The following is a 24,427-nucleotide window of genomic DNA, read 5'->3' on the forward strand; positions in this document are numbered from 1 at the left end:
GACAAAGCTAAACATGAGCCTATTCTAACACCATTGCACTCAATGTGCACAATTCTTTTTCAGCTTGTTGAGGAAAATATCAGCAGTCTAAAATTCTGCTCTACTCTTGAGTACCTGTTGCTTTAATAAATTGTTCTTTCAGCATCCAATGCTCTGCATTTCAAGCACAAAGAAAGAGTAGTCAATGAAAAGTTTACAACACATGGGACACACCTTTCTTCCCAGGTTTTCTACCTCAAAAGAACCATGAAGGAACAAAATTATTTGAGAAACAAACAGGCTTTCATTTTATTTTCTTTGCAGCAGTACCTCTGAGCCTTGACTGTGAATGAAGCTCTACAGAGCCCAAATTTTGTCACTATGCTGGGGCAAACTGTGCTCTAAGATTAAGCCACTTATCTTTAGGTATCCTGAGTGTCTGAGCACAGACAGTTGAGCAGCCCAGAAGTAGCCCCGAAGTGTGTTAATTAAACTATTGTAACTTCTTGTACAAGGAAGAATGGGATGCCCAGATGGAAAGTCACTTAAGGCACATATGTTTCTGTGATATTCCACTGCACCAGCTCTTCAGAGAGATCCTTCCTGAAGAATTTGGCAGCCCCTACAGGGAACTGAGCACTGGCTACCTGGCACAGTGCAGGGCTGACAGAGGGAACTCTTAATCACCCAGTCTGGCTGCTGGGAGCAGGATAATTACAAGCAGCTAAGTTCTGAGCAGGTTATGTTAGCCCTGTTATAATTTCATGCTAACAGGCTCCTATTCCTGGGACTGCATCACAAACAACTCATCCTTTCCCACTTAAAATGTCCCAGTTCTGCAGCACCTGTCCAAGAAGAGCCCCCTGTTTCTCCAGAAGGATCTCTTCCATCTCTGAACAAAGCCAAAGGGCTGAGGAATTGTTAACTGAATTCCTTCCAGCAGCAGAGTTTTCCAGCAAGTCTAGGAATAAAACCTTCCAGCTTCTGCCTGCCCCTTCTGTTCTCTAGACATTATTATGATAGACTTTCCAATCCCTGAAAGAGAGACTTGCAGGTACAAACTCTCCAGTGGAACTCGAGTTGCCAGGGGTTTGACTCCAGGCTGGAAATGCCCCTTCCAGCAGCATCACCAGCAAAGCACAGCCCGGTCCCTCCTCTCTCAGCAAACACGTTAGACCAGCACCCACGGGATCAACACCAGGTGCTTCAGCCCCAGAAGAGTCTAAACCCAGGGCTGAATCAGCTCAGACATGCAGCTCATTTGAATAGGATTTGTCTTGCAGAGCAGAGGTGCTTTTTGAAACACTCAGTTCAGCAGTTGCTGTAAAAACCTTGTGATTAAAATGGTGCAGTTTAGCTCTGTAAGTGACCACGTGGTCAGGGCAGCACAGGGATGGGATGGGGAAGGGCAAACTGCCTTGGAAAAGGAAAGCCAGCAGAGACTCACTGACCTAGGGTTACCCCAGGGAAAGCTTAGGTCTAATTTCTACAAGGTCAGAGAGAGAACGATAACTGCTATCATCACAAATTACACCCAGAAATATTTATTCTGCAGTGGAGCTTGGCTCTTAGCAATGTGTTACAAAGATGTCAGGAACAATAACAGCAAAACCCCCACCAACCTGCCAGCTCTGGCTGCTGCACAGCAAAGGCTCAGGATTGTATTTATTTAGTGTGGCCTTTGTTAAAAAGCACCAGATAACTCCTTCCTCAGGAAACAGGCAAGTTCTGCAAGGGAAGGGCTGCAATTTAGTCCAATAGGAAACAATATAAACTTCAATTGGCAAGAGCAATTACTGAAAAAGGAGAAACTTGCTGGCTTGTTACCATCACCATTCTTTGCAACGTGCACAGAACTTTTCATCCCCAGAATTACTGATTTTTCATTGTATTAGTTACAAGAGCACTGTGCTGCTATCAGGAGGCTGTCCTTAAGGATCTGTCCTTAAGGAAAGATGGACACAGGAAAGATAGACCTGCAAGAGTCAAGCAGAGAGGTGCAGGCTCTCAGTCAGTCCTCTATTATTACCATAAGCACTATCTGAAAGGTGGGAAAAGAGGCCAGAAGGCTTTGCCTAACTCATTCCTGTGTTTCTGTAATGTTCTAACAGCTTTGTTTTAGGTCTCCCTGGATTATTTTCTTTTCAATCTTGATGCTGGTTTGCCTCTCATTACAAGGAGCAAACAACAAACAATGCACAACCCAGGCTGCCCAGGGGCACTGGAGATTCCTGGGTGCACCAGCCCTGAGATTCCAGGCAGCTGAGTTGCCAGGCTCTCATCTTCTTGCACCTTCTTTTTTATCTGAGCAGATGGAAACTCAAGAGCAGGAGCCAAGAGCTCAAGGTGGGCATCTCTGCCTTAGTTACAGTAATTACTGGAGCTGTAATTGCAGGGTGGTAACACACACAAACACACACACAGTGCCTGTTGTCTCTTCACTGCTGATCAGCACAGCCAGAGATAATCTCTCCACTTCTCAACACTTTTACAAACAGGGACTTTCACCAGAAGTGGCCTTGGTCAGTGACAGCCTTGGCGGGGATTTCCACCCAGCACTGGGGTAAAACCACTGTAAGAGCAGAAAATTATGGTTTTCAAACATTTTGTAACTGACAGGACAAAGATGTCAGACACCTCACACTTCTTCAGGTAGGTGGTGAGGATCAACCACTGCCTGCTGAAGAACCAGTTCCAGGGAACAAGGCATTGATTCCTGTCAAGTGGGAAATCACCAAATGGAGAGATGTTAAACCTGACTTTTCCCCCCACAACTTCCCACAGCCTTCATCATCAAACTTCTGTTTCACTGTACTCTCTTTTGTACCTGTGATATTTCCCCTGTCTCTCCATGCAGTCTGCTCTGTGCTGCTCCAGTTCATACACAGGGAGAGGCTTCTCCTCCCACTTTTGCAGAGAATTTAAATAATCTGTGTTTGTATCACACCCCTGCTCTGAAACAGAAAGATCAGAAGATGCAGGGGCTCTTTTGGAAGAACTACAGTAACACTACAAACTGCTTACAGCCAGCAACGTGAAAGAAAGGCTGGTCTGTCCCAGGTGTGAGGTATTATGAGTTGGAAAAAAAACCAAAAAACTGAGCAGTGCATGTTTATACAAACAACATAAAAGAGAGGGGAGAAAGTATCTAATTGAGAGTAGAGTGCACTGCCAGCTTCAGCAGTTGCACTTGGATGGATTCGATCCTCAGGCTTTGCAATTAATTCCCTTCACCACTGCCAAGGTCATCTCTCACATTCCAATTCTGCAATCTTTGAACTATAAAGAAATGAACAATTGAAAAAAAAAAAAAAAAAAGACAGCTCAAAATACCTCAACAGCTCAAAAATACAGCCTAAAAATACCTCAATAGGTGATGCCAGGCACAGGCAGGAATATTCCAGGAATGGAAGCATAACTGGGGTCTGTCACCTACTGACTTTAGCCAGACTTGTTTTAATTCCCTTCCATTTAATATTCCATAAACACTTCATCCTCTGTCTCTCTGCAGCCTTTCAGTTAAAACACCAGGAGCACATATGCAGGAGTCCCACTTCCATGGGCTCTGACTCTGTCAAAATGTCATTTTCTTTTCATTTTGATCTAGAAGTTACTGCTGAATATGTGCTGAGATGTTCCATAAACAGCAGGAAAGCGAAAGCTGCTCATCACGAATGTGCTAAAGCTACTCACTTCTCTTTTTAAAAGGATAGATGTTCTCAGATCTCAAAATTGTGCAATATATTCAATGTTTTGAGCTATTTAGTATGGACTCAGCAAACAAATGATCCAGCCTAAGGTCAGGAACAGCACTGCCACTGAACAGTTAATTTCAGTCAATAGATGCATGTGGGTTGCAGCTTACTGGCCTCTGAAATAGGGTTATTCATGTCATCTCCTTGTGAATGAGCACCTCAAAATCACAATAAAGGCTGACATTAACTGGTCAGTCTGAAAAATGCATGGTAGCAGTCTCCCTGTGTTGGTGAAGGAAGCTGATCTTATCTGTTTATAACCTTTATATTCTACTAATAAATCTAGAAGACTAGGCTTTCATGGATAGCAAATAGCTTTTTTTTCCTCCTTTAAAAAGGGGGCACATTTATATGTGCCCTTTGCAGAAGCAATGCCCTAATGGCACCATTCACTGTAAGGCTTCCTTCTCTTTCCCTATATTTAATCACTGTATTCCTATCAAAACAGCTCTGGGGGAAAGAATAAAATCAATGGACTGTGGCCTGGGGATGGGGCTGGAATGTGTGGACACATCTTTCTGTTGACTTCAGGGATACTCTGAGTGGATTTAAGTACTGTCAAATTCTGCAGGATCACAGCATTTTGCTCTCTCAAGACAAATGACTGGATCAGGGTCTGCTTTTATCATTCTTGTCCACCTATTTTTGAGTGGTGAGGCAGCTGCAGACAGAATGGAAAGATACTCAGAGCTCTCAGACAAGAGACCTCAGAACTTGTTTTATTGCAGACCTTTTCAAAGGAACTCAGTGTATCAAGTTCTGCTCCTGATACTGCATGGAAACAATAGGGTATGGCTGTAAAATAAAAGAATTCAGACATAAATACATTAAAGTGGAATTAGGAAAGACTAGGCCACAGATAAATCTAAAAGACAGGCAATGATGTAGCTATGGCACTTAATAAAATTCCATAAACCTGTAGTTAAAAGGAGCAGAGGGGAAAAAAGCCTCATGACAGATCAGTGAGAGTCTGGAAAGATCCATCTGGAGAAGAGATTTGTCCTGAAAAGCCTCAACCAGCTCTGAGAGCAGGGATTCCTCTCAGTGATGTTGAGGATGCAGCTCAAGTAAACACATGTCTCAGCAGCAGGCTCTGCAGGTTATTCCAGATTTTCCTTCCTTTCCTGCTAGCTGGATGCCCATGCTATGCCAAGCAAGACTTTTTGGAGACAATTCCCACTAATAACTGGGCTATTAATATTCTCTTTAATCTGCATTAGAATCTTTGCATAAATGTGATCCATGTGACCGAATCATTCCTGTCTCAAGCAATTCCAGAAGGAACATTTAGTCATGGCAGGTATTTTTTGAACACAGGAAAAGAACCCAGTGAACCATGAGGGAAGGAGCTGCAGACTCTAATTATTTATAACGATGCACCTAGAAATCACCTGGTAAAAAGGAACTAGGTAAGATCCAAATCATGTGTTTTTAAAACATGGAATTTAGGAACTATGATAAGGAGACCTAGGGTCACTAGAGATTAAAAGCCAGCCATGCCACAGAGGCTCTTTTTTTGCATTGACCACTGCAAATCAATCAATCAATCCTGCTTGGGCAGGATTTTGACACTCTACCAGGAAGAATTAATTTAGAACCAGCTCTGGTTTCTGTTCCAGCCAAAGTAAGTCTAGATTACACACATGACAAAAACTATCAAGTGTTCCAGCCAATGATGATTTAAATCAATAGTTCAGATGTTGGAAGAATAGAGTATTTAAGCAAAGAGCACTGAAAAACAGCATGAAAGGGCTGCAATCTTTCCTCTTGTAGCATTGATATGTCTTCCTTCAGAATCAGATGCATTTTTCACCCTTTCCCAATAAATAACTTTGCTGGGAATACTCCACAGAGAAACACAAGTAGGCAGCTCAGCTCCTTCCTTTTCTGCCCAGCTAGCAGAGGAGTCCTTTTTTCTGCCTGACCCTCCTGAAAAATATGGTTTCCATGTTTATCCTTTTGCTTAGGATCATGAGAGGTAACAGATGTAATGGGAAGACTCTTGGTGGAAGCAGAAAACAAATCCAGGTCACTTTTGAGCCTGGTAGGTAAGAGCAGCCACTGAGCTGAAGGCAGGATAAGCAGCAGCCTTCCTGAAGGATTTTCTGTGACAAGGGAGAAACTGAGTGAAGCCAGGTTTGTTTACAAGCAGCAAATCTGGAGCCTGCCCATGGCAAACCCAACAAGCTTTCTCTTTTCTTAAGAAGTGGCCCCTGGTCTTCTTCCAGTTTTCCAGCTTAAGAGCTGTGAACTTCCTTTAAATTGACAAGCCCAAAAATTTCACTGCTGGCAGCTGACAAATCCTCCATCAGCTCTGGAATTTCCCCAGTGTTTTGCTGGATTTCCACTGACAGGCTCAAGATGGGTACAGTCTGTGGGCTTCTGCAGATGTAAATTGTTTTATACTCTCTCCGTGATGTCTGGGATAAAATAATGCACCAGCAAACTCAGACAACATGTAAAACTTGGCACTGCTGCAGCATGGGCAGCTTGGAAAGGCCTGACATGGCTGGATCGACAGGCACTGATGGACAAGCCTGGAATGAGCTCCACAATGTTCTACAGACCAACAGTACCAAGAACAGACAAAAATTTAGAGGTTTTTTTTAATAGGGCAGCTGAAAGGGAAGAAGCCCAGCTTACCCAACCCCAGAGATAATCAGCTACACAAGGAAGCAGGATCCAACTTTTTTGCCTGTTCTTAGGTATTAGATCATGCTGACTTTTCAACACTAAGTGCTGTTGGCAGATGATAACCAAAAAGAGACAGGATGAGGGCAGTCGGTGGTGTCTATTCCCATCTTTAAGGCTGGACCACTATGCTGGCCAAGTAATTAACCCAGGGCAGAGTAGTCCATTCAGCAGTAAAATGAGCCTAAATATTGACCTCGATTTGGGCTCTGTGGGAGCTGACAAATACCCCCCAAGATAAGCATCACTGCGAGAGCATTCCTGCCTTGACACACCATTAAAATAAAACAAAAGCTTTATATCCCACTTGGGGAAAAGCGAAAAAGGAGAAAGGAACTTCGTTTACTTTTGAATGGCTCTTCTCAAGTCACAGTATCCCAAACAATCCCAGCAAACATGCTCTGGGACATGAGCTCAGGCTGCAAGAGTGCTCCCAAGCTCAGCCTGCCTGACATAAGCAATGGGAGAAATCTCAGAGCAGGAACAGAGTGAAGAAAGCAGAAATGCCACGTGCCTGGTCCAAAAGCACATAGTTTGACCCCTAACACAACACAGACTAGGATCTCAGAGAAAATAAAAGTATCTTATTGCCCAGTAGAGGCCTTTTTTGCAGCAGCAGCACAGACAGAACTCTGCTGACACGGAAAAGCTCCGAGCCTCCGGGCACTCAGGTGTATCCTCACGGAGCTAGTGCTCACCTCAGGGTCTAATTCCCTTGCCAAAATATTGCACAAGTGGCACTCTGTGTTTGCAAAACGCTTCCTCAGGTGTCCTGTTCGACCCCAAACAGCAGATGGCTTACTGTCTGCGCAGCAAACGAGGTCATTCTGGGGTTCTAAGTGGGCCATGGCTTGGTTGCACAGCGAGCAGCTGCATTCACTTTGGAAATGCTTCATGTTTTGCCTGAGATACCTGAGCGCTTTCTAATTTTGCCTCCTCTCATCCTCCTGCTTCAACACCTTCACCTGAAGGTGCCAGAAGCAAACATCCCCAACCCACAAACTCTGCAGAGTTTCAGCCTGTTGGGTATCCCAAAGCATCCACATACTCCAGAGAGCTGTATAGATGACTCCATCCACCCCACTGCTGCAGCCCTCTCCAGCTTCCTCGCCTCAGGTCTTTTGCCAAGGTGTTTAGCATGGATAAAAACTCACTTGTGTGGGTGAAACTGGCTCTGTTCACCAGGGTGCCTCAAATTTGCAAGTGTGTCTCTTTTCATACCCTCTGCAGTTTGCTGCAGGGTAAGTGCAGAAGCTCAGCCAGGCTTTTAAAAGCCCTTCACTGCACGTGACAGCCTCCATTAGGCATAGTTTCAGAACTGAATCCTAGGCCTGCCTTCATGCTGAAGACCTTCCAGACCCTACAGTGTAATGACTTTCACAGCATTCTGCATGGCAGTGTGACACACAGAAAGCCAAACTGCACAGCAGATTGTCAGGTCTGTGGATGAACTACTGCAGTTCTTTCCACTGAATCAGCATGTCTCATGGATCTTCCCCAAAACCAGGTCTTACCAAGCCTGCAGCTCTATCAGCCAGCCCTCTCTTTGCTGCATTTCAGATCAATGGATGTACAGATTTAGGCAGGAGCATGGGGACTGAAGCACGAGCAAAGGCAGAGCAGGTCAGCGTTACTGTCCCTGCTCGTGAGCAGGATTCTTCCAGCAGAAAGCGAGCTGGGGCTGCAGAGCACGGAACACGTGTGTTCCAGAAAGTGAGCACACACACACAAAAGAGCAGTGCCCAGTTTGCAGCTGATTTAGCACAGCTCAGGGAAGAATAAAAGAACTGGGTTGCACAGCCTTGCCAAGTCACATTAGGTGAATCAGTGCCCTCGTCTCTCACGCCACGAGTCCGGCGCCTCGCACGCAGCCTCGGCTGCCTCTCTCCTCCTCAGCCAGGAGAGAGCAAAACACCTCCTCTGCAAAGTGCTGCCAGCAGGATTCATCCCTTGCCTGTGCTAGATATGTGCCCAGAGCTCAGGACAGCAAGACACAAACACATCCTGCACCAAACAGAAGGTAGGGTTGGATGGGCAGTATGAATTTCATTTCCAGCTTCTATAAATTTTCAAAGCCAGTCCTTTAAGTGCTCAGGTTGTTTTCTTTTTTTTTTTTCCTTCATGTCAGTTTTTGCTCCATTTTAATATATCCTCTTTAATTTCCTTTACAGCTAAGTACTGGTCAGAAAAAATGGCAGAAATTTCCCTTACCCCAGCTGTCGTAGGATCTAGTGTGGATTTCAAAACAGAACAGAGCTGCAGCCTCCAGGAAAACTCTGGTGAACCATGTGAAGAGCATTGTTTGGGATCAATTGGAGAGATAACTGCTCTCCTGATTTAACTCATTTATTATCCCCACTGTACAAAACAAGTAGCTACAGTAACATCATTACACTGAGAGCAATGAAAAGAACACAAAACAGAAAGCCTAATCTACATTTCTGATACGAGCTGTTCAGCAGCCTCAGCTGTACCACTGTGGGAACCAGTGGCACGACTTCACACAATCTGGCCTCATGAAAACTTTTTTTTTGCACAGTGCAAAATAAACGGCCTTACACTAGGTAGGGGTAACCTAGATTAAGGTTAGTGAACACAAAAAAATTGAGCCACCAACAGGCTGACATGTGCAGCCATGCTTCTCTTTACTCTTACTTTATTCAACTTAATTCCTCCTGATTCTTCATATCTGTACATCTCTTCCCTCTCTTTGTAGAGTTCTGCTCTTTTTGAAAAGATTTCAGGGGAGGATCAAACAGAAAGGCAACTTTTTTTTACTTCTGTAATTAATTATTTGTGTGTTACTATGATTTCATACAGATTTCAGAAGCTGGGCTGAGTAAAGCCCAAGGTGGGGAGAAGAAACCGTGTTATTTATAAAACTGCAGAGATGTTCTCCTTTCCCTCTCACCTGTCCAACAAGCATTTTTTGCTTTTTTGTTTTATGAGTATGGTCTCAGCACATCAGTACACCAGGAAACTTCCCAACCACAAGCTGCTTTTAGGAAGGGCCAGGATAGAGCCTTCCCTCAGCCTGATGTCCAGCAGGCCAAAAAGACATCCAAAAAGCCAGAATAAATAATGCGTACCCAGAAAACAGAACTTCCCACTTAAGATTTCTGAAATGAACAGAAACTTGGATGTGCACTTGGAAGTGGGGAAACAAGTCTGGAGTGGCCTGGGCCTCCCTACAGAATGCAACTGAGGAGCAGGAGCTGCCTGACCTGTCCAGGAACTGAGCTCTGAGGGCTCCTCAGCTCTCCTGTGCCACCAGCCTGTCAGGCAGCCTGCCAAGGGGCTGGGCAGGAAGGAAACCAGGGAGGCTTCCAAGAGCAAAAACATCCCGCTGGAAAATTTCTGACTGCTCTAATAATGGCCCTACTTTGAGAGTTGGTCATGGAGCTGGCAGAAGGCAGGGAGACCCACTGCCTTCCCTGGTTAGCTCCTGGCTTCCTGTAGAAATTTATTTCTACTCCAGACACACAGCACCAACTGAAGTCACCCTCAAGTAGGATGTTCATAAATCCCCTGAACCCTCCCCGCAGCAAACGGCGTGGCTTTTCCCCAGAACGATGACAATTGTTAATTGGCACCATTCAGGAGGTAACATTTTCTTTGGGAAGGCCTTTCCTGCTTTAGGCAACCACATGTACTTTTGGCAGGGTCTCCAGACAAGCCCTGTTGGCAGCACACAGCCTTGTGCCTCGCTCGGAAAGACCGCATGAAAAACCAGCTCACTTTCCAGCTCTGATTCCAAGGCTTCACAAACTTGGCAGGGCTGACAAGCTAATGTGGCCTGGCTGCAGGAATAACTGATGCCTCCTAGGTAGCATCCCACAAACCTGCCCTGGAAATCCAACAGAAGGAGCCCTTTCAGCCTGCTCCATGCCCGCTTGCAGCTGACCGACCTACCGCTCATTGCTCAGTGTCATCCTTGGAGGGTCCAGGTTGGGATTCTCCATGGACTCCATCTGGGGACAGCGCAGGAAGTAGTAGAGGGTGTGGAGGGCATCAGGGGACCAGGAGATGGGCTGCTGCTGCCGGGTTTGCCGTACGGGGCTCATGCCGGGCCGGATGGTGTTCAGGCACTGCATGTGGTGCATGGCTCGTGAGACCAAATCGCCTGCGTGCACACACAGGGAGAAAACACAAAATCATCTCTTTATTAGGCACCCACAGTGCTTTTAATCATGCTTCTTGAACAAATCAAAGCTCTCACAGTTCAGAGGAGTGTTTGCTGTGTGCACAGAACCTCCTCCACAAAGGCAGAGGGTGTCCTGTCCTTCAGGCTGCCACTTTCCTTCGGCAACACTTTCTTTCAAATACCAAGTTATCAGTTAGAAAACATGAAGTGCAACACCTCTCAGTTACCACACATTCTTTACAGTGAGTTGGCTGGTTTACTGCTGGTGTTCTCCTCTTTCCACCCACAAATATAAAATTTTTTTTGCCAGCCTACAAAAACTACTGATGTTTTTCTACAATGTCCTCTGCCCAACCTGGCGGTGACAGTTTCACAAGGCAAAGTCAGTAGCACCAATACTTCACTCTCCTTTATTTAGGAGGTTGCTCCCATTTCTTCCAATTGGGTCATGCTGTTCTACCCTCCTGCCCAGGCACTTGAGACAAATTAGTGACATTATGTTCAAGACAGAAACCCCTTATTTGAGGGGTCTGCGGCTCCCATTCTCATTTCAGCTGCAGGTTTCTCCAGAACAGCCAGGACCAGAATCTCTTATTAAAAAGCCAATCTTTATCAAGCTGGCTGTCTCAGGCTGTGCCAGAAATCTGTCCCTCAGCATTATAAGAAGCTCAATCCAGGAGGTCTCTGGGCTTCTCATTGTTCCCGGTTTTTGAACTCAAGCCAAGCTGCCTCTGTGTTGGAGCACGGTGGACCTGAGAAGGCCGCAACTAAGGTGACCTGGATCACACAGCTGCATTCAGAATTTTAGGACTGCAGATTTTTTAAAAGTTCTCAGAGCAATGACCCCAAAGCTGGTCTTTTTGCAATAAGCTTGCTTTAGGCACAACCCTGTTTAATCTTCTTGTGTTGTGGTACATTACAAACTCCAAAAAGCTTTAAAAGCTTCATCTTTGAGTAATGTGACTACCAATGAGTGAGCTAAATTATTACTATACTTAGCTAGGATCTGTTTTTTCCTTGGGAGAATCTCTGCTGCTTTATGCTTCACAGTCCCCTCAAACTCTCACAGGAAACATTGCTCTATTGTGTCCAAAAGTTACAATACTGGGAAAGGATGGAACCAAAATAGTCACCCCATCACAAAGCTGGCTCCTGGGAAAGCAACCTGAATTTAGTGGTGTCACATATGCATTAGCAACACCTCCCTCTGAAATTCTTGGGAAGTTATTATTTGTTCATTTATATCTAAAAGCAATACACTAAATTTGTTAGTCAGAAGCCCTGGGGTTCTACTGTTACCCAGGAGAAAGCCCCACAAAGTTACTGTATGTCTAAACACGACATTTTTAGTGGTTCAGACCAACGGGGTATTAAAAATCTCAGCTTGTAGTCTAAAGCCCTGCCACTGCTTTGTTGTACAGCACATTCAGCTTTAAGGACCCACTTCAGAATAATAAAAAAATCCTTCTAACAACTCTGCCTTTCCACTTCAGGAGCTCCAGGATCCGCACGTTTTACGAGAGCATCACGGACCCTCCAGCGCTGGTGTTAACACAGAAGTCTGCACAGTTTATAGCAGAAATGCATCTGGAATTCAAATTTTCAGCTCAGAATAACGTTCCTTCTCCTTTGCACACTCACTCTATTTTTCTGGCAATGGGCAGCAACGTTTAAAAAAAAAAAAAAAAAAAGGCAACTGTATCAGGAGAGCCATTCACTGACCAAGTTGGCCAGGCAGGGATGGGGGAAGAGGGAGAGAGGAAGCTGTATTCAATCCCAGGCCCTTGCTACAAATGTTCTCTTGTGTTCCAGGATAAATAGAGGTGTGTTGAAGGAATTTGAAAACCTCAAACTAAGGCAGGTTGCAAAATAAATGGTGAAACACACAAACTCCTTACTGGCCCTGGCATTCATTAGCATTCAGATGGTGCAGGCTAAGAAAGTGATGCCAGCAGAAACGTTGCAAGGGGGAAAGTAGACCAGGAAAACACAAATCATTTTTGTTTACTTTAAAGGGGCTTTGTGAGTACTCTAGGAATGGAATATTTCATTTGGTCAGCTTTAAAAAAAAAAAGGGGGGGTTGAACAAGTTTTTGTTACCAGAGTGCTCTCATATTTTCTTTTTCCTTCGCTTTTTGTTTTTTATGTAACCAAAAAGCTTTTCCTTGAATATCCCAGACATGTCCACTGCAGAAACACTAACTAAAAGAACCCTCTTTGCTATCGTTGGGAGGTTTGCTGTGCTTCACAAATGCACAGGAGAGCCTCCAGAGGCATCTAAGAAACAGCATCCAACTTCAGCTGGCAGTAACTTCTCTGCCAAAGAAAAAAAACAAAACCAAAAAAACCAACAAAAAAAATCAAAAGAAGCACATCTCACACCTCTCCAGGTGAATTAGACATTAAGCAGATTAATGAAACCAGCTGATTTGCATAAACAGCACCACCAGACGATTACATCTCACCCAATGCTGCTCACGCTGCCAACAGCGGCAGCGCTCCTGCTGCCCCTCAGCAGTGGAGGAGGGATGGGCTCTCGTGCCCTGCTGGAAGAACCCCATGGTGGATTACAGGATTCCATCCCAGACTCACTCAGTTCCGAGATGCTCCCGACGCACGTGGCCAGCAGGGACTGCTCCAGGGTCCGCAGCTCCAGCTGCGCGTAGGCGTCGGCCCGGCCATCGCTGCACACGGAGCCGTCGTGGTAGGGGCTGAAGTAGGCAGGGAGGGACAGCACACCTGGGATAGAGCACACAGCACACCTCTTACAAATCAGCCCACACTTTGTGTGGAAAAGCAAATCCCTCCAGGAGGGAGACAGAGCTCGCACCTTTCTCCGGGAATTTTTGAACAGTTCAAAGGAAATCAAACAACACTGTGAACACCGCTGGGAAGGCTGAAACAGGCTCCAGGGAGTAAGGCTGGATGTTCCTACAGCCTTTAAGAGCTGGAAACAAATTGCAGGCGAGATAAAACTACATGAAAAGCTTTGGTTAAGTCTCTGCTCTTGTTTATACAACAACAGGGCCGCGCACACACAGCTCGCTGCTGAACAGCTGTATGCAGATCGCCAGATAGAAGAGCCTGATCTGGAGAGATGTGGAATATAGCCTGGAGTCCACCTCATCCCTGCAACCCTGCAAACAAAACCAGGGGCTGTGCCAGCCCTTTGAACCTGCCATGCAGTTTCAGGTGCTCAGACTGTGGTTTCTGCATGTGCACACCTCTGGATGCACCAAGCGACGCCCAGCAGGTCTGAGGCTGCCTGAATTTTCATCTCTGTAAATGACCCCTGTGTGAGAGAGAGAGATTAGGAAGCTAATTACACTGCACACACGTGTTTACCACACACATCTCCTCTCCATCAAATGCACAGGAACTGACTGCTCTGTGTAGCACAGAGAAAAGGGGAATGTGATCTCTGAAGTGGATGCGAGGCAGGGAGCAGGGTGTGTGACAGAGGCTGGGCTGGGAGAGTGACCTGCCCTGTCCAGCGGCACCCTGGGGTAGATCTGGTGCCACTGCATCCACAGGGCAGGTGGACTCCAAAAAGGCACCTGCAGTCACTCAGCCATTGTTCCTGTGCCCTCACTATGGCCCCATTTTTAATTACAGATCCACCCCACAATTCCAGCAGCAGCTCCTAGCCTGTATTTTCCCTGATTCCAGACAAGGGCACTAGAACAGCCACAACTGCCTCTGCTCTTAGCCTGCTGCATCCTGTATTTCTGCTTTTTAACTTTGATCTACAGCAATAGAATTCAGCTCGGACCCACGTTTCCTTCTACCCTCACCTCCCGACCCTGGCTCAGGCTGGGACGTGGAGATCCTTTACTCCTGTGGCAGTGACCTCCTGTCACATAGGTGCTGGGTATTGTTGCCCAACAAAACCCTGCAGCTCATTGTGCAAGACCCTTTGTTTCTTTGTCTTGATGTTTTCTTTTGAGATTTTATGCTGGATTGATCTCTCCTACCCTTTTCACATCCTCTTTGCATCCTGCTTTGTGGATAAGCCAAGGGCTGCATCAAAAACTTCCTGGACATGATGAGAATAAGGGAATGATTTATCCTGTTGTGCTTCTTCACTGTACATCACTGTTGGTTAATGGAGAATGCTCTGCCAATGCCCTCTTAACCTGAATAATTAGGAAGTTGAAGCTTTAAGAGCTACCAGAAGCCATGCATGCAAACTAGGAGAGCTTTGCTTTAAATACACTATACAGAGCCTAAGCCACTTCCTTTTCCATGCCAAAGCTATGAAAGGATGTTTGAGAGACATATGGATTGAATTTATGGCAGAGGGAGAATGAAAACAGCCTGATTTGTCAAAACTTTCAAATAGAGGCACATAATTCTACAGAGGCGAAAACAGAAACTGGCAGCTCCACTGCTGATCCCAGCAGAGGGAAAGGAGTGGGGCACATTTTCTCTGCCAGCCCCTTTCAGTTAGTTCTGTTTTCTAACAAGGAATTAAAAATAAAGACTTGCAGAACGCTTTGGCTCGCAAAAGGCAACACCATTTTCTCAGTTTTCCAGTTCACAGTTGGTCAGGTGATGCTTGAAAACAGGGAGGATTTATTTACCTTTGGAGAAATGACTCATCCAAGATAGCTGTGGACAAGATTTATGCTGTCACCTGCTTTGGCACAGCTGAGGAACATCCTTTAGGCACCAGAGAGGAATACGGAACTCAGCAAGACTTTGGCCATGTGCCAAAGCCCAGTGATGCCACTGGGGATTTTCCCTGGGAGAGGGGGATGAATGACACAGAGATTCCAAGGTTCCCCACGTCTGGCAGGTCTCCGTAGGTACAAGCAGGCCTGGGAATGAGGACACATCTCCCAACACTGAGTTTGGGACAGTGGGAAGCAAAACAGAAATGTACCCCACAACTATTCTATTTGGCAGCACCCTAATCTGGGTTCCCTCTGTGATCCACTCCCAGTAACTCTGTAGAGCTGGAAAAGCATCATTGCTGCTCCTCAGATCAGAAATTCAGGCACAGGGACATCTGCAGTCAAGCTTTGCCCAGTGATGTTTTAAGTAGGAACAGGACTTTAATACCAATTAAAAACCCCCTTTTTTGATAACAGGCAAGTGCCTTGTGCTGATTATTTGTATCCCAAACTATGGTTCTTGCTCTCCTGCTTCCCAAATCATGGAATTTTCAGTCAAAAGGTGTTACAATGGCATAAACCATGGGCAGTTTCTGTCTGGAATTCACATTCCTGCATTTTCATATTAGTGGCAACACTGGTTTTAATAATGACTAGCAAGATAAGCAAAACTGCAACTGAAATCAATCAATCCAGGTCAGAACACTCTAAGTTTGATACTCACCTTTATTTCCTGACTTTCCAAACTGTATTTTTCCCACAAAACAATGTGAAACAACACATAATTACACATGCAGGAATGAACCACTTGGGCAGTATTTTTAATTAAGATTTTAAGTACGGGATCCAGGCCCTGGCGGAGTTAAGGAGAGACTGAATTCAAGTGTGGCTTAGCTCAAACCTCAGGAGCAGCAAGAGCTCACAAGTCACCTCTGGAATGGCCTGATTCTCAATTAAAGCATGGCTGGCTAACAATTTTTTGCCTGATCTTTCCATAGCTTTTGAAACAGCAGCTGGAAATAAAGCCATATTTATTCTGCCTCGGTTAAATATGAAACCTGTTCACGAGCACTTGCTGCCAATGCTCTTAAAAGGCAGTCACGACTGGGTAAAGTCCAGTTAAGCAGTTCCTTAAACTCAAATTATTCTGCTTGCCTAAAGAGTTTGAAATTGTTGTCCGTAATCTGATGCTTTTTAATAGCAACTGAAAATGTTTCCAGTCTGAGCAAGATCCAGGGAAAAGTCTGTTCACACTCCTGGACATCTTTCTGCTTTAAGAGGTGCAGCAGCTTTGTGGAGAGCTTTGGCTCTAATGTGATGGCTCCCCCGAGCAGGGCTGGGCAAAGCTCTTGTGTGGTTTCCAGCACGTGCTGGAACACCTCTGCTCTGGAGACAGGCTGGGAGAATTGGGAATGTTCAACCTGGAGAGGGAAAGAGTCCAAGGAGAACCCTAGGGGCTCCAAGAGAGCTGGACAGGGGCTTTGGAGAAGAGCATGGAGTGACAGCATAAAGGGGAATGGCTTTAAACTGAAGGAGGGTGGGTTTAGATGGAATGTTGGGACAGAATTTTTTACTATAAGGGTGGGAAGGCCCTGGCACAGTTTCCCAGAGAAGCTGTGGCTGCCCCATCCCTGGGAGTGCTCAAGGCCAGGTTTGACAGGATTTGGAGAAACCTGGTCTAGGGCATGGTGCTCCTGCCCATGGCAGGGGGTTTGGAACTAAATTATATTTAGAAGCCCCTTCCAAGCCAAACCACTGCCTGATTCTATGATTCCCCAAGCTTGATTGGGTAGTCAATCCAGTTCCTCAAGCAGGACAACTCCTGTAAGGAACCCCAGGTCCGTCTCTGAATGCCCTCACAATTCAGAGGCTGGCATGAAATTCTGTTCTTTTGATCTCAAGATACAGACAAATGCAGAACTTTCCCTGAATTTTGCTCTGAGATTGAAATGTTTGACTTTCCAACTATCCACAGCCCCTTCACACCTCACACTATTTAAACACCACAGTCGTGCAAAGGGACTTGCCATCATTTTTACCTTGTTGTAATGGTTTTCTCTGGGCTTTCTCCAGTCTGGACCCTTGATGTTGGCAGACAGCTTCCTAGAGATTAACTCATCAGCCATTTGATGGCTTTCAAACACTTCTATGATGTCTAGAGGTTAAGATGGGGCCACTCACAAGTGGCAAAGGGCCAAGGAGTCTTGGCTGGAAAGCGCTCGAATTCTGCTGTCTGGGATTCCTCATGGAAATTGCCCAGGGTACTGATTTCCTTATTTCAGAAATGCACTGGCCCTGCTCATGACAGATTAGGCAAAGAATCAGGAATATAATTAGGATAGGGATATACACCATAAACTACTGACACGGAAAAACTGTTTTTTTAAAAAATAAACCTAGCAAAATGCATGGGACAGTACAGTGTGCCATTTATACCTAAACACTTCCATAAAACAAATCAGAACAGTTGGAAAAAGCACCTATTTGGCCAAACCAACCAGAAAGCCCTTGGAAAATTCAAAATCATCTCTATACACTATAAATTGCTGCTAAAAGCCCCATGTGTGAAACCAGGAGCGCTGTGAGTATGCTTGAAAAATGCATTAGGAAACCAAGCAAGAATCTCTACAGCAGCATGCTTTTGCAATGTTTGGCTTGGGATAAATTCTGCAAGAAACATTCCAGGGGGTGGGAATGATGGCTGATCCCTGTGAACTGAAATTCTGGAAGGCCCAAGTTTTGAAGGCGGACGGTGACGACCTGACTGCGCTGGAGTTGCCAAATCCCACCAATTCCAAGGGAGCCAGGGGAAAGCTCAGCCAAGTGCAAGTGCAGTTCCCACGTTGGAACGTGGCCATGACATCGGGATGGCTGTCACCTTGCACAAAGTCCTGCCATTCCTCATGGCCAGGAGCATTCAAGGCTCTCCTTGTTCTCACTTCCCCGTTCTCCCACACCACACAATGCTCCGCAGTTCCCTCTTGCCAATCAGTTCCCAGCGTGGAGCACCAGCAGGAATTAATGCCAGTTCCTGGAGTTCTGTTTTCTCCTTGCTGACCTACCGCGGCTAGGAAAGCTCAACCTCTTCTTATTTTATGAAATGAGATGGGATAATTTTGACAGAACATAAACAAATCCCTCCACAAAACAACAACCAAAGTGTTCCTGATGGAGCTCCCTCAAAAATTAAACACATCAGGCTCTATAATCAACTACAGCCATGCTATAGATGGTGAGAGAGGTTTGTGAACAGGGAACAATGCACCTAATTGCTCATATATAGGAAAAGAGTGTGGCTTCTGCTAGAAAGCAGGCAGGCATCTCTCCCAGTTTGTCAGCAGTAAGAAAAATCAAAGACAGTTTCCTATATCTGCATCCACATTAAACAGTAATTCTGTAATTGGAAACAGGAGGAAAAGCAGAGGAGGGAGAAGCTGCAAGTGGAGGAAATTTTAAAATTTGCAGCAAGCGCTATGCTGGATCTCTCCATCAAAGAGCTGATGTCCTAAGGGGACACTTTTGGACACCTCAGAGTCACACAGCCCTCAGTCTTGGTCCTACTGCTCAAAGAGACAACATTCTTTCCAAATTAATAAAATACAGTTTTCCTGCACTTCAGGGATGTTATCAGGGAATGAGTTGCCTTCATACTCACAGTCTTTCAATAGCTCAGTGTCAACAGGCATTGCTTAAAGTACCAAAATAACCCAGGAGAGACTTATAAAGCACTCTCAAAATTCACCACTCCTTTCTCCTGGGGTGCAGGTCACTGCAGCAACTGGAAGTCTAAAAAGCAGGGAAAGCCACAGAGCACACGGCCAGGGAAAGGGCAGGAGCCTGTGGACCATCACTAAAAATGCCTCCCTAGTCCTAGGAAACTCCCTGTGCCTGTCTTCATCCCACATATTTTGCTTCCCTTTTGCTATGAAAATGGTGGAATTGGACAAAGGTAGGAAGGATCTGTATTCCATTTGAATCCGGCTGTGATATACGGGCTTGCAAATGACTATAAAAGTAGGAGAAAGGCCTTGGTTTAATACCGAGTCAGAATTTACTGAGTCACTAATCCCACTTCCATATCCCTGTGGTCTTTTGGACAACCACTAACCTGGCCTGGCCCCAAACACTTAATTGAACATAAGCACAAGGGAACATACCCTGAGCTTGCATTGTCCTAACTGCCAAAAACCAGAGCACAATGACTGTCCTCATTCCCATTTCCGAGACGGAGAAACGCGGGCAAAAGGAAGAGAAGCAACCACACAACTCCTGCACCAGAACCAGCACTTGGCAAAGCCCAAACCTCCCAGTTCAAATTCCCTGTATGAAACTGGGCAGCACAGAGCCATTGCTCCCTGTTCAAAATTCCCAGTTCAAATTCCCTGTATGAAACTGGTCAGAACAGAGCCATTGCTCCCACAACCCGGATGCAGAGATTGGAAATAAATTGAATTACTATGTGGTTTTAAGTCTAGGTTTGTAGAATTATGCTTCCTGTTTTATATGTCCTAATAAAAGGCCTTTGGGGATATAATCTGTAAATATAAACTGTAAATGCTTCCTACTATTATTACTTCCTACAACTACTTCTGAAGAGAAGCATGTGCACTCAGTCACAAGTACATCCCTAAAACTTGGCTGATCCTTTTGGAGTTTTGTACATGTGATTTTCCAGGCATTGGCTCTTCTATGCAGGGCCCAAGGGCAGGCAAAGACCTGTGCTACACTGTGATATCAGTGTTAAAAATTCCACCAATTATCAATAAATCCATGCTTACAGGACTCTTATTTTCAGGATCCAATACAGCACACTAAAGAGAAAACCCCATATAGGGTTACAGGGTTAGAAATATCAATGAAAAAACAAAGTTTTACGAGGAGTGGTATAAATAGATTATGAACACTGTGAAAGAAATAGAAAACCAGAATGTTGTGCCAAGAAATTACTGTGGTCCAGGAGGCTGAAGACTTAAAATTCCCTACTTGTGTAAACCCCAACCAGTTTGATTAATCTCATCGTCTCAGTCTGCTTATCTGGAAAATGAGGATATTGCTTCATTCCTGGTAAGGGTGGTGTGACAGCAGCAGTGTTCTTGCTTCATTTCTCATCCCCAACTAACTCCTTCATGCTGCTCAACATTTAGCAGTGTCCCCATTTCCCATATGTATCAATAGCACATTTTTTGCCCCTTACCAACAGCCCTTTTTTCATTTACAAAGCCCTTTTAACCTTCAATAAAGCTCCCCAAGATGCAGCTACTTCCGAGATGAAAGGACAGATATTGTGACAATATTTATTTGCACCTCACTGGAGCTTATGACATCAGAAGAGAAGCTTAACCCAACTCTGAGAGAGTTAAGGAAAGCAAAATTATTTTAGGCCTGTAGAGATGTGAATGTGGGTACAATACTGGACAGCTGTTCTGACTAACAGAGCAGAAGTACCATAAGAAATTATAGAGGGAAAAAAATATATATATATATATGCAAGCTAAAAAAAAACAACTTTGTTTCTGAAACAGGGAGAGAGGTATGACAGGTAAGCAGTGGTAAGAGTCCTCTAGTGGCACTGCTCTGGGGATCAGAAAGCTTAGGAAGAAGAGGGTTCTGTCTGTCTCCATTCCCCTGGAATTCTTTAGAAGTCTCCAATTGAGGTGTTTTTACAGTAAAACCAGTTTCATTTGGTGTAAGCACTGGGACTGCAGCAACTGCAGGCACCAGCTCGAGCCCTCATACCCTCCACAATACCCTCTTCTAATCCATTCCTTATTGTTCACTGTCCTTCCTGTAATCTGGCCTTTGAATCATTCCCAGTTCCCCAGATGTGCTCTGAGTAAGCTCTTTGTACATCCCATAATGACCTCTCTTTACTTGCCTTCAATTCTTCTATTTATACATCCCATGATCTGTATGCTTGCCAAACAAAGAGGATAGTAAATTTATATCCTCAGCCACTCCCAGTTCCTTTTCTTAGGGAATGTCAAGATGGAGAATCTGACCAGGGAAGTACCTCCAGAATAATCCAGTGCAATCCCTTCTAATGTATTCCAAAGCAATTTTTTGGAAGAAATTACCCCTGCATGGCTGCTTATTTATACAGGTGAGTCCTTGGCCTGATAAAATCTACCCTCCTTAGCCTCTCCTGGCTGTTGCAAGCCATTAAAATCAGATTTCAGAAACCATGGTCACTTAATAATAAACATCAATACTACAATTACATCAGTTAATGACCTAAAATATCAGAATGTCATAAGAGCTGATTACTCTCAGTTTATTTTTAAAAAGCCACGAGGTAATAGGAACCCAGAAGTAACCAACTCACTGCTCCTAAAGGAATTTTTTAGGCAACTCAGGGCCTGTCTCCTTTAGCTGTCAGCAGCAGCAACTTGGGTTTTGTCAGGGAGAAATATGCATCTGTCACTCAATATGAAATTGAAATTTTATCTAAGAGAAACACAGTGCAGTGCTGAGCCCGTGAAGCCTGACCTCAGGAGGGCAAGGCTTGGAGGCTCCCCAGGATGAGCACATTCCTACCCTGCCTGCAGACAAAAATGATTCAGCTTCGGAGTCACCGGCCAGACAGCACAAAACTTGGGGCGGGTACATGGTGAGCAGTTCAGGAGAAAAGAGCCAGCACCATTGTAGATTTGATACCTCCAGTTTAATTTTCAGTATTATTTCAGCACAGTAAATTGCTCACAGCGGCGTTTACGTGCATGAGTAATTCATGAATCACAAGCTTTGTCATTTTTTACCCCAGCTCTGCCCGCAGCCCCATATTAGTGCAAGCTTTTGGGACAAAACAAACACAAAAAGCTTCACCATCCTGATAACAATGTTTGTGTTTGACAAGCACCATTAGGCAGGGTTTGCTCTCCAAGAGTATTCTGATAGCACTAAAGACCAGCAGCAATTCTAGCCCAGGACAGAAGCTATGATTCTCCTAATTTTCATTTCCTCAAACAAACACTTGGAAGTATTTGGCAGTTTTCCCCCTCAATACAGCTGATTAGTCTCTTACTAATGACAGTATTTTGCAACTTTCTGCTTCCTCACATCAAAGCATCCTGGAGATCTTGTCAACAATGACCAATTGTTTAGACACTCAGAAGTGAAGCTGAGGAATTCCACTTACTCACCAACTGCTCAGCTTTGCCCTCCATCTGAAAGATCTGCAAGGCTTGAGCACTCAAGGACCATCTCATACCATCCAAATTCATGCCTGGCTTCCTTCCATGACGTCCTGCTCTGGTTTCAGCACCTATTTTACTCCCTGCTTCTGCATCTGAATTCCTCTATCTTGTCCCCCATCACCTCTTCATTGTCATCACACTTGCACTCAGGGTCCAACATTTTCAAGGCTCCACACCAGTCCCAAAGGAGAGCAGATCCAACATCTATTTTTGAAAGTGCCCTTCAGGGGTGGCAACACTGCAAGAATTTGGCAATATTTGTAAAGCTGGCAGGCAAAAGAAAAAAAAAAAAAAACCCAAACCCAACTGTACTACAAGGCTCTGGCCTGTCTCACTATTGCACAAGTGCCAAGTGCATTTCAAAGTCTAAGTCTCTTGGTTGTAGCCATTTATAGTTTGTATAAAAAGCATAACTTGTACACTTCCATTAGAGCCCTAAATATAACTGCCCTGAGCAAGTACTCGCTGCTCAAAGAGGACCTCTTTGAATTTTGTTTCCAAAAGAATGTTGCTGCCACTATATTATTTATAGACATTTACATTAAGATCTGAATACTTGGTCAGGAAACCACTCTGATTAATGGATCCCCAACATTGTTTTATAACTGAAGAAAACCAGTATTTTTACTTTAAAACAGCAAATTTTTTGCATAAGCATAAAAAGCAGCAGTTCTCAGGATGGCCACAGTTCTTTGAAGAATTTGGAAACACAACCACACGTTCTGGGTTTTTAACACAGCATCTGAGTAGGCGATGACAATTAGAATCCCAATCTTGTATTTTATTTTAAAAATACACTTTGATATCTCTATCACACCCGTGCAGCAGATCCATAATGGATTCAAACATTCAGCCCAATTGATTTTGACAGCCTGCTGCTGTCTCAGGGCTTTCCTGCACAGGACTTCCATCTACCCCATTTCATAGCATGCAATTATTTTCCTGACACTTGGAACATTGTTATTTGTAGAGGTGAAATGAAGGGAAAAAAGAAAACCAAACATTTTTCATCATTTCAGGCAAAATGATGGAAAAACTGGGAAAATTGCCTCACAGCAGAAAAAGTGAAATAAAAATGAAAGAAGTTTTTAGAGCAAGATCCTTTAACTGACAAAAACTACACAGCTGGAAAAAAACTTCTTTATTTTAATGAACAATCACAGCACCACCTTTGTCTATAAAACTTCTGTAGTCATTAAGGTACAAAGTAAAACATCTATTTTCTATTTTGTGGGTTCTCTGTTGTTTTAAATTATGATTTTCTCTCTGAGGGCAATGTGGAGCATCTCCCCTGCTGCGTGGCAGAGATGCACAGCATGGAAGGATTTGAAAAGCAAAGGTCCATCCCACACAAATAACCCCATCCCACAGAAGTAATCACTTTTTGGATCCAGCTGTTTGTCTGCAACCACTATATCCCAACAATATTAATAGCTTTGATTATTGCCAAGGGAAAAAAAGTCTTAGAAGGCTTTTTAGATTTGTCATGGAGTAAAGCAAAAGGCAGAACCATGGCAGAGGCAGATTTGGGGAGGCTAAACTGTCTAAGAATGCTTTTTTCGGTTCTTTTCACCAAATTATTGAAGTGACAGCTCAAATAAGAGACTGTTCTGTTACAAAAGGACAAGCTGGTAAAGACTAAAACTGGGCTGCCCTGCAGCTCCACTTATGGGTGGGAACAGACTGGAATAGGAGATAGGGAACATCAGTTGGAGCTGACACAGAAACTTCTTTGGAGTTCAAACTGTACTTCAGAACAATCTCTACCCCCAAAAGTAATACAATAATAACAACAAAGAAGGGAAAGGAGCACACAGAAGACTCAGAGAGGCTGGAAATAGATACATGGAAGAAGGGTAGAAAAGGAACAGGAAAAAAAAAAAAAAACCCAAACCCTAAACATTCCCTGATGGAAGAAATCAGTGAAAGAATGAGAAACAGTCCAGTAAATAAGAGCCAATTCTGCACCATTACCTTGGAAATATTTTATTTTTCCTCAAAATTCTTGGGGAACGTGTGACACTCTCTATCCTTTAACCCCCAGCATCA

General features: G+C 44.5%; 1 protein-coding gene across 1 annotated transcript in view; it reads right to left on the reverse strand.

Annotated features, from left to right (window-relative positions):
• ABTB2 (ankyrin repeat and BTB domain containing 2) overlaps positions 1 to 24,427 on the reverse strand; it is a 111,325-nt gene that overhangs the window by 25,984 nt on the left and 60,914 nt on the right. The window contains exons 2-3 of the mRNA XM_009097080.4: positions 13,162 to 13,308; positions 10,338 to 10,548 (exon numbers count right to left, since the gene is read on the reverse strand). Of these exons, the coding sequence (XP_009095328.1) occupies positions 10,338 to 10,548; positions 13,162 to 13,308 (358 nt within the window). The remainder of the gene's footprint in view (positions 1 to 10,337; positions 10,549 to 13,161; positions 13,309 to 24,427) is intronic.

This window comes from Serinus canaria, chromosome 5 (genome assembly GCF_022539315.1).
Source record: "Serinus canaria isolate serCan28SL12 chromosome 5, serCan2020, whole genome shotgun sequence".
Lineage (NCBI taxonomy): Eukaryota > Metazoa > Chordata > Aves > Passeriformes > Fringillidae > Serinus > Serinus canaria.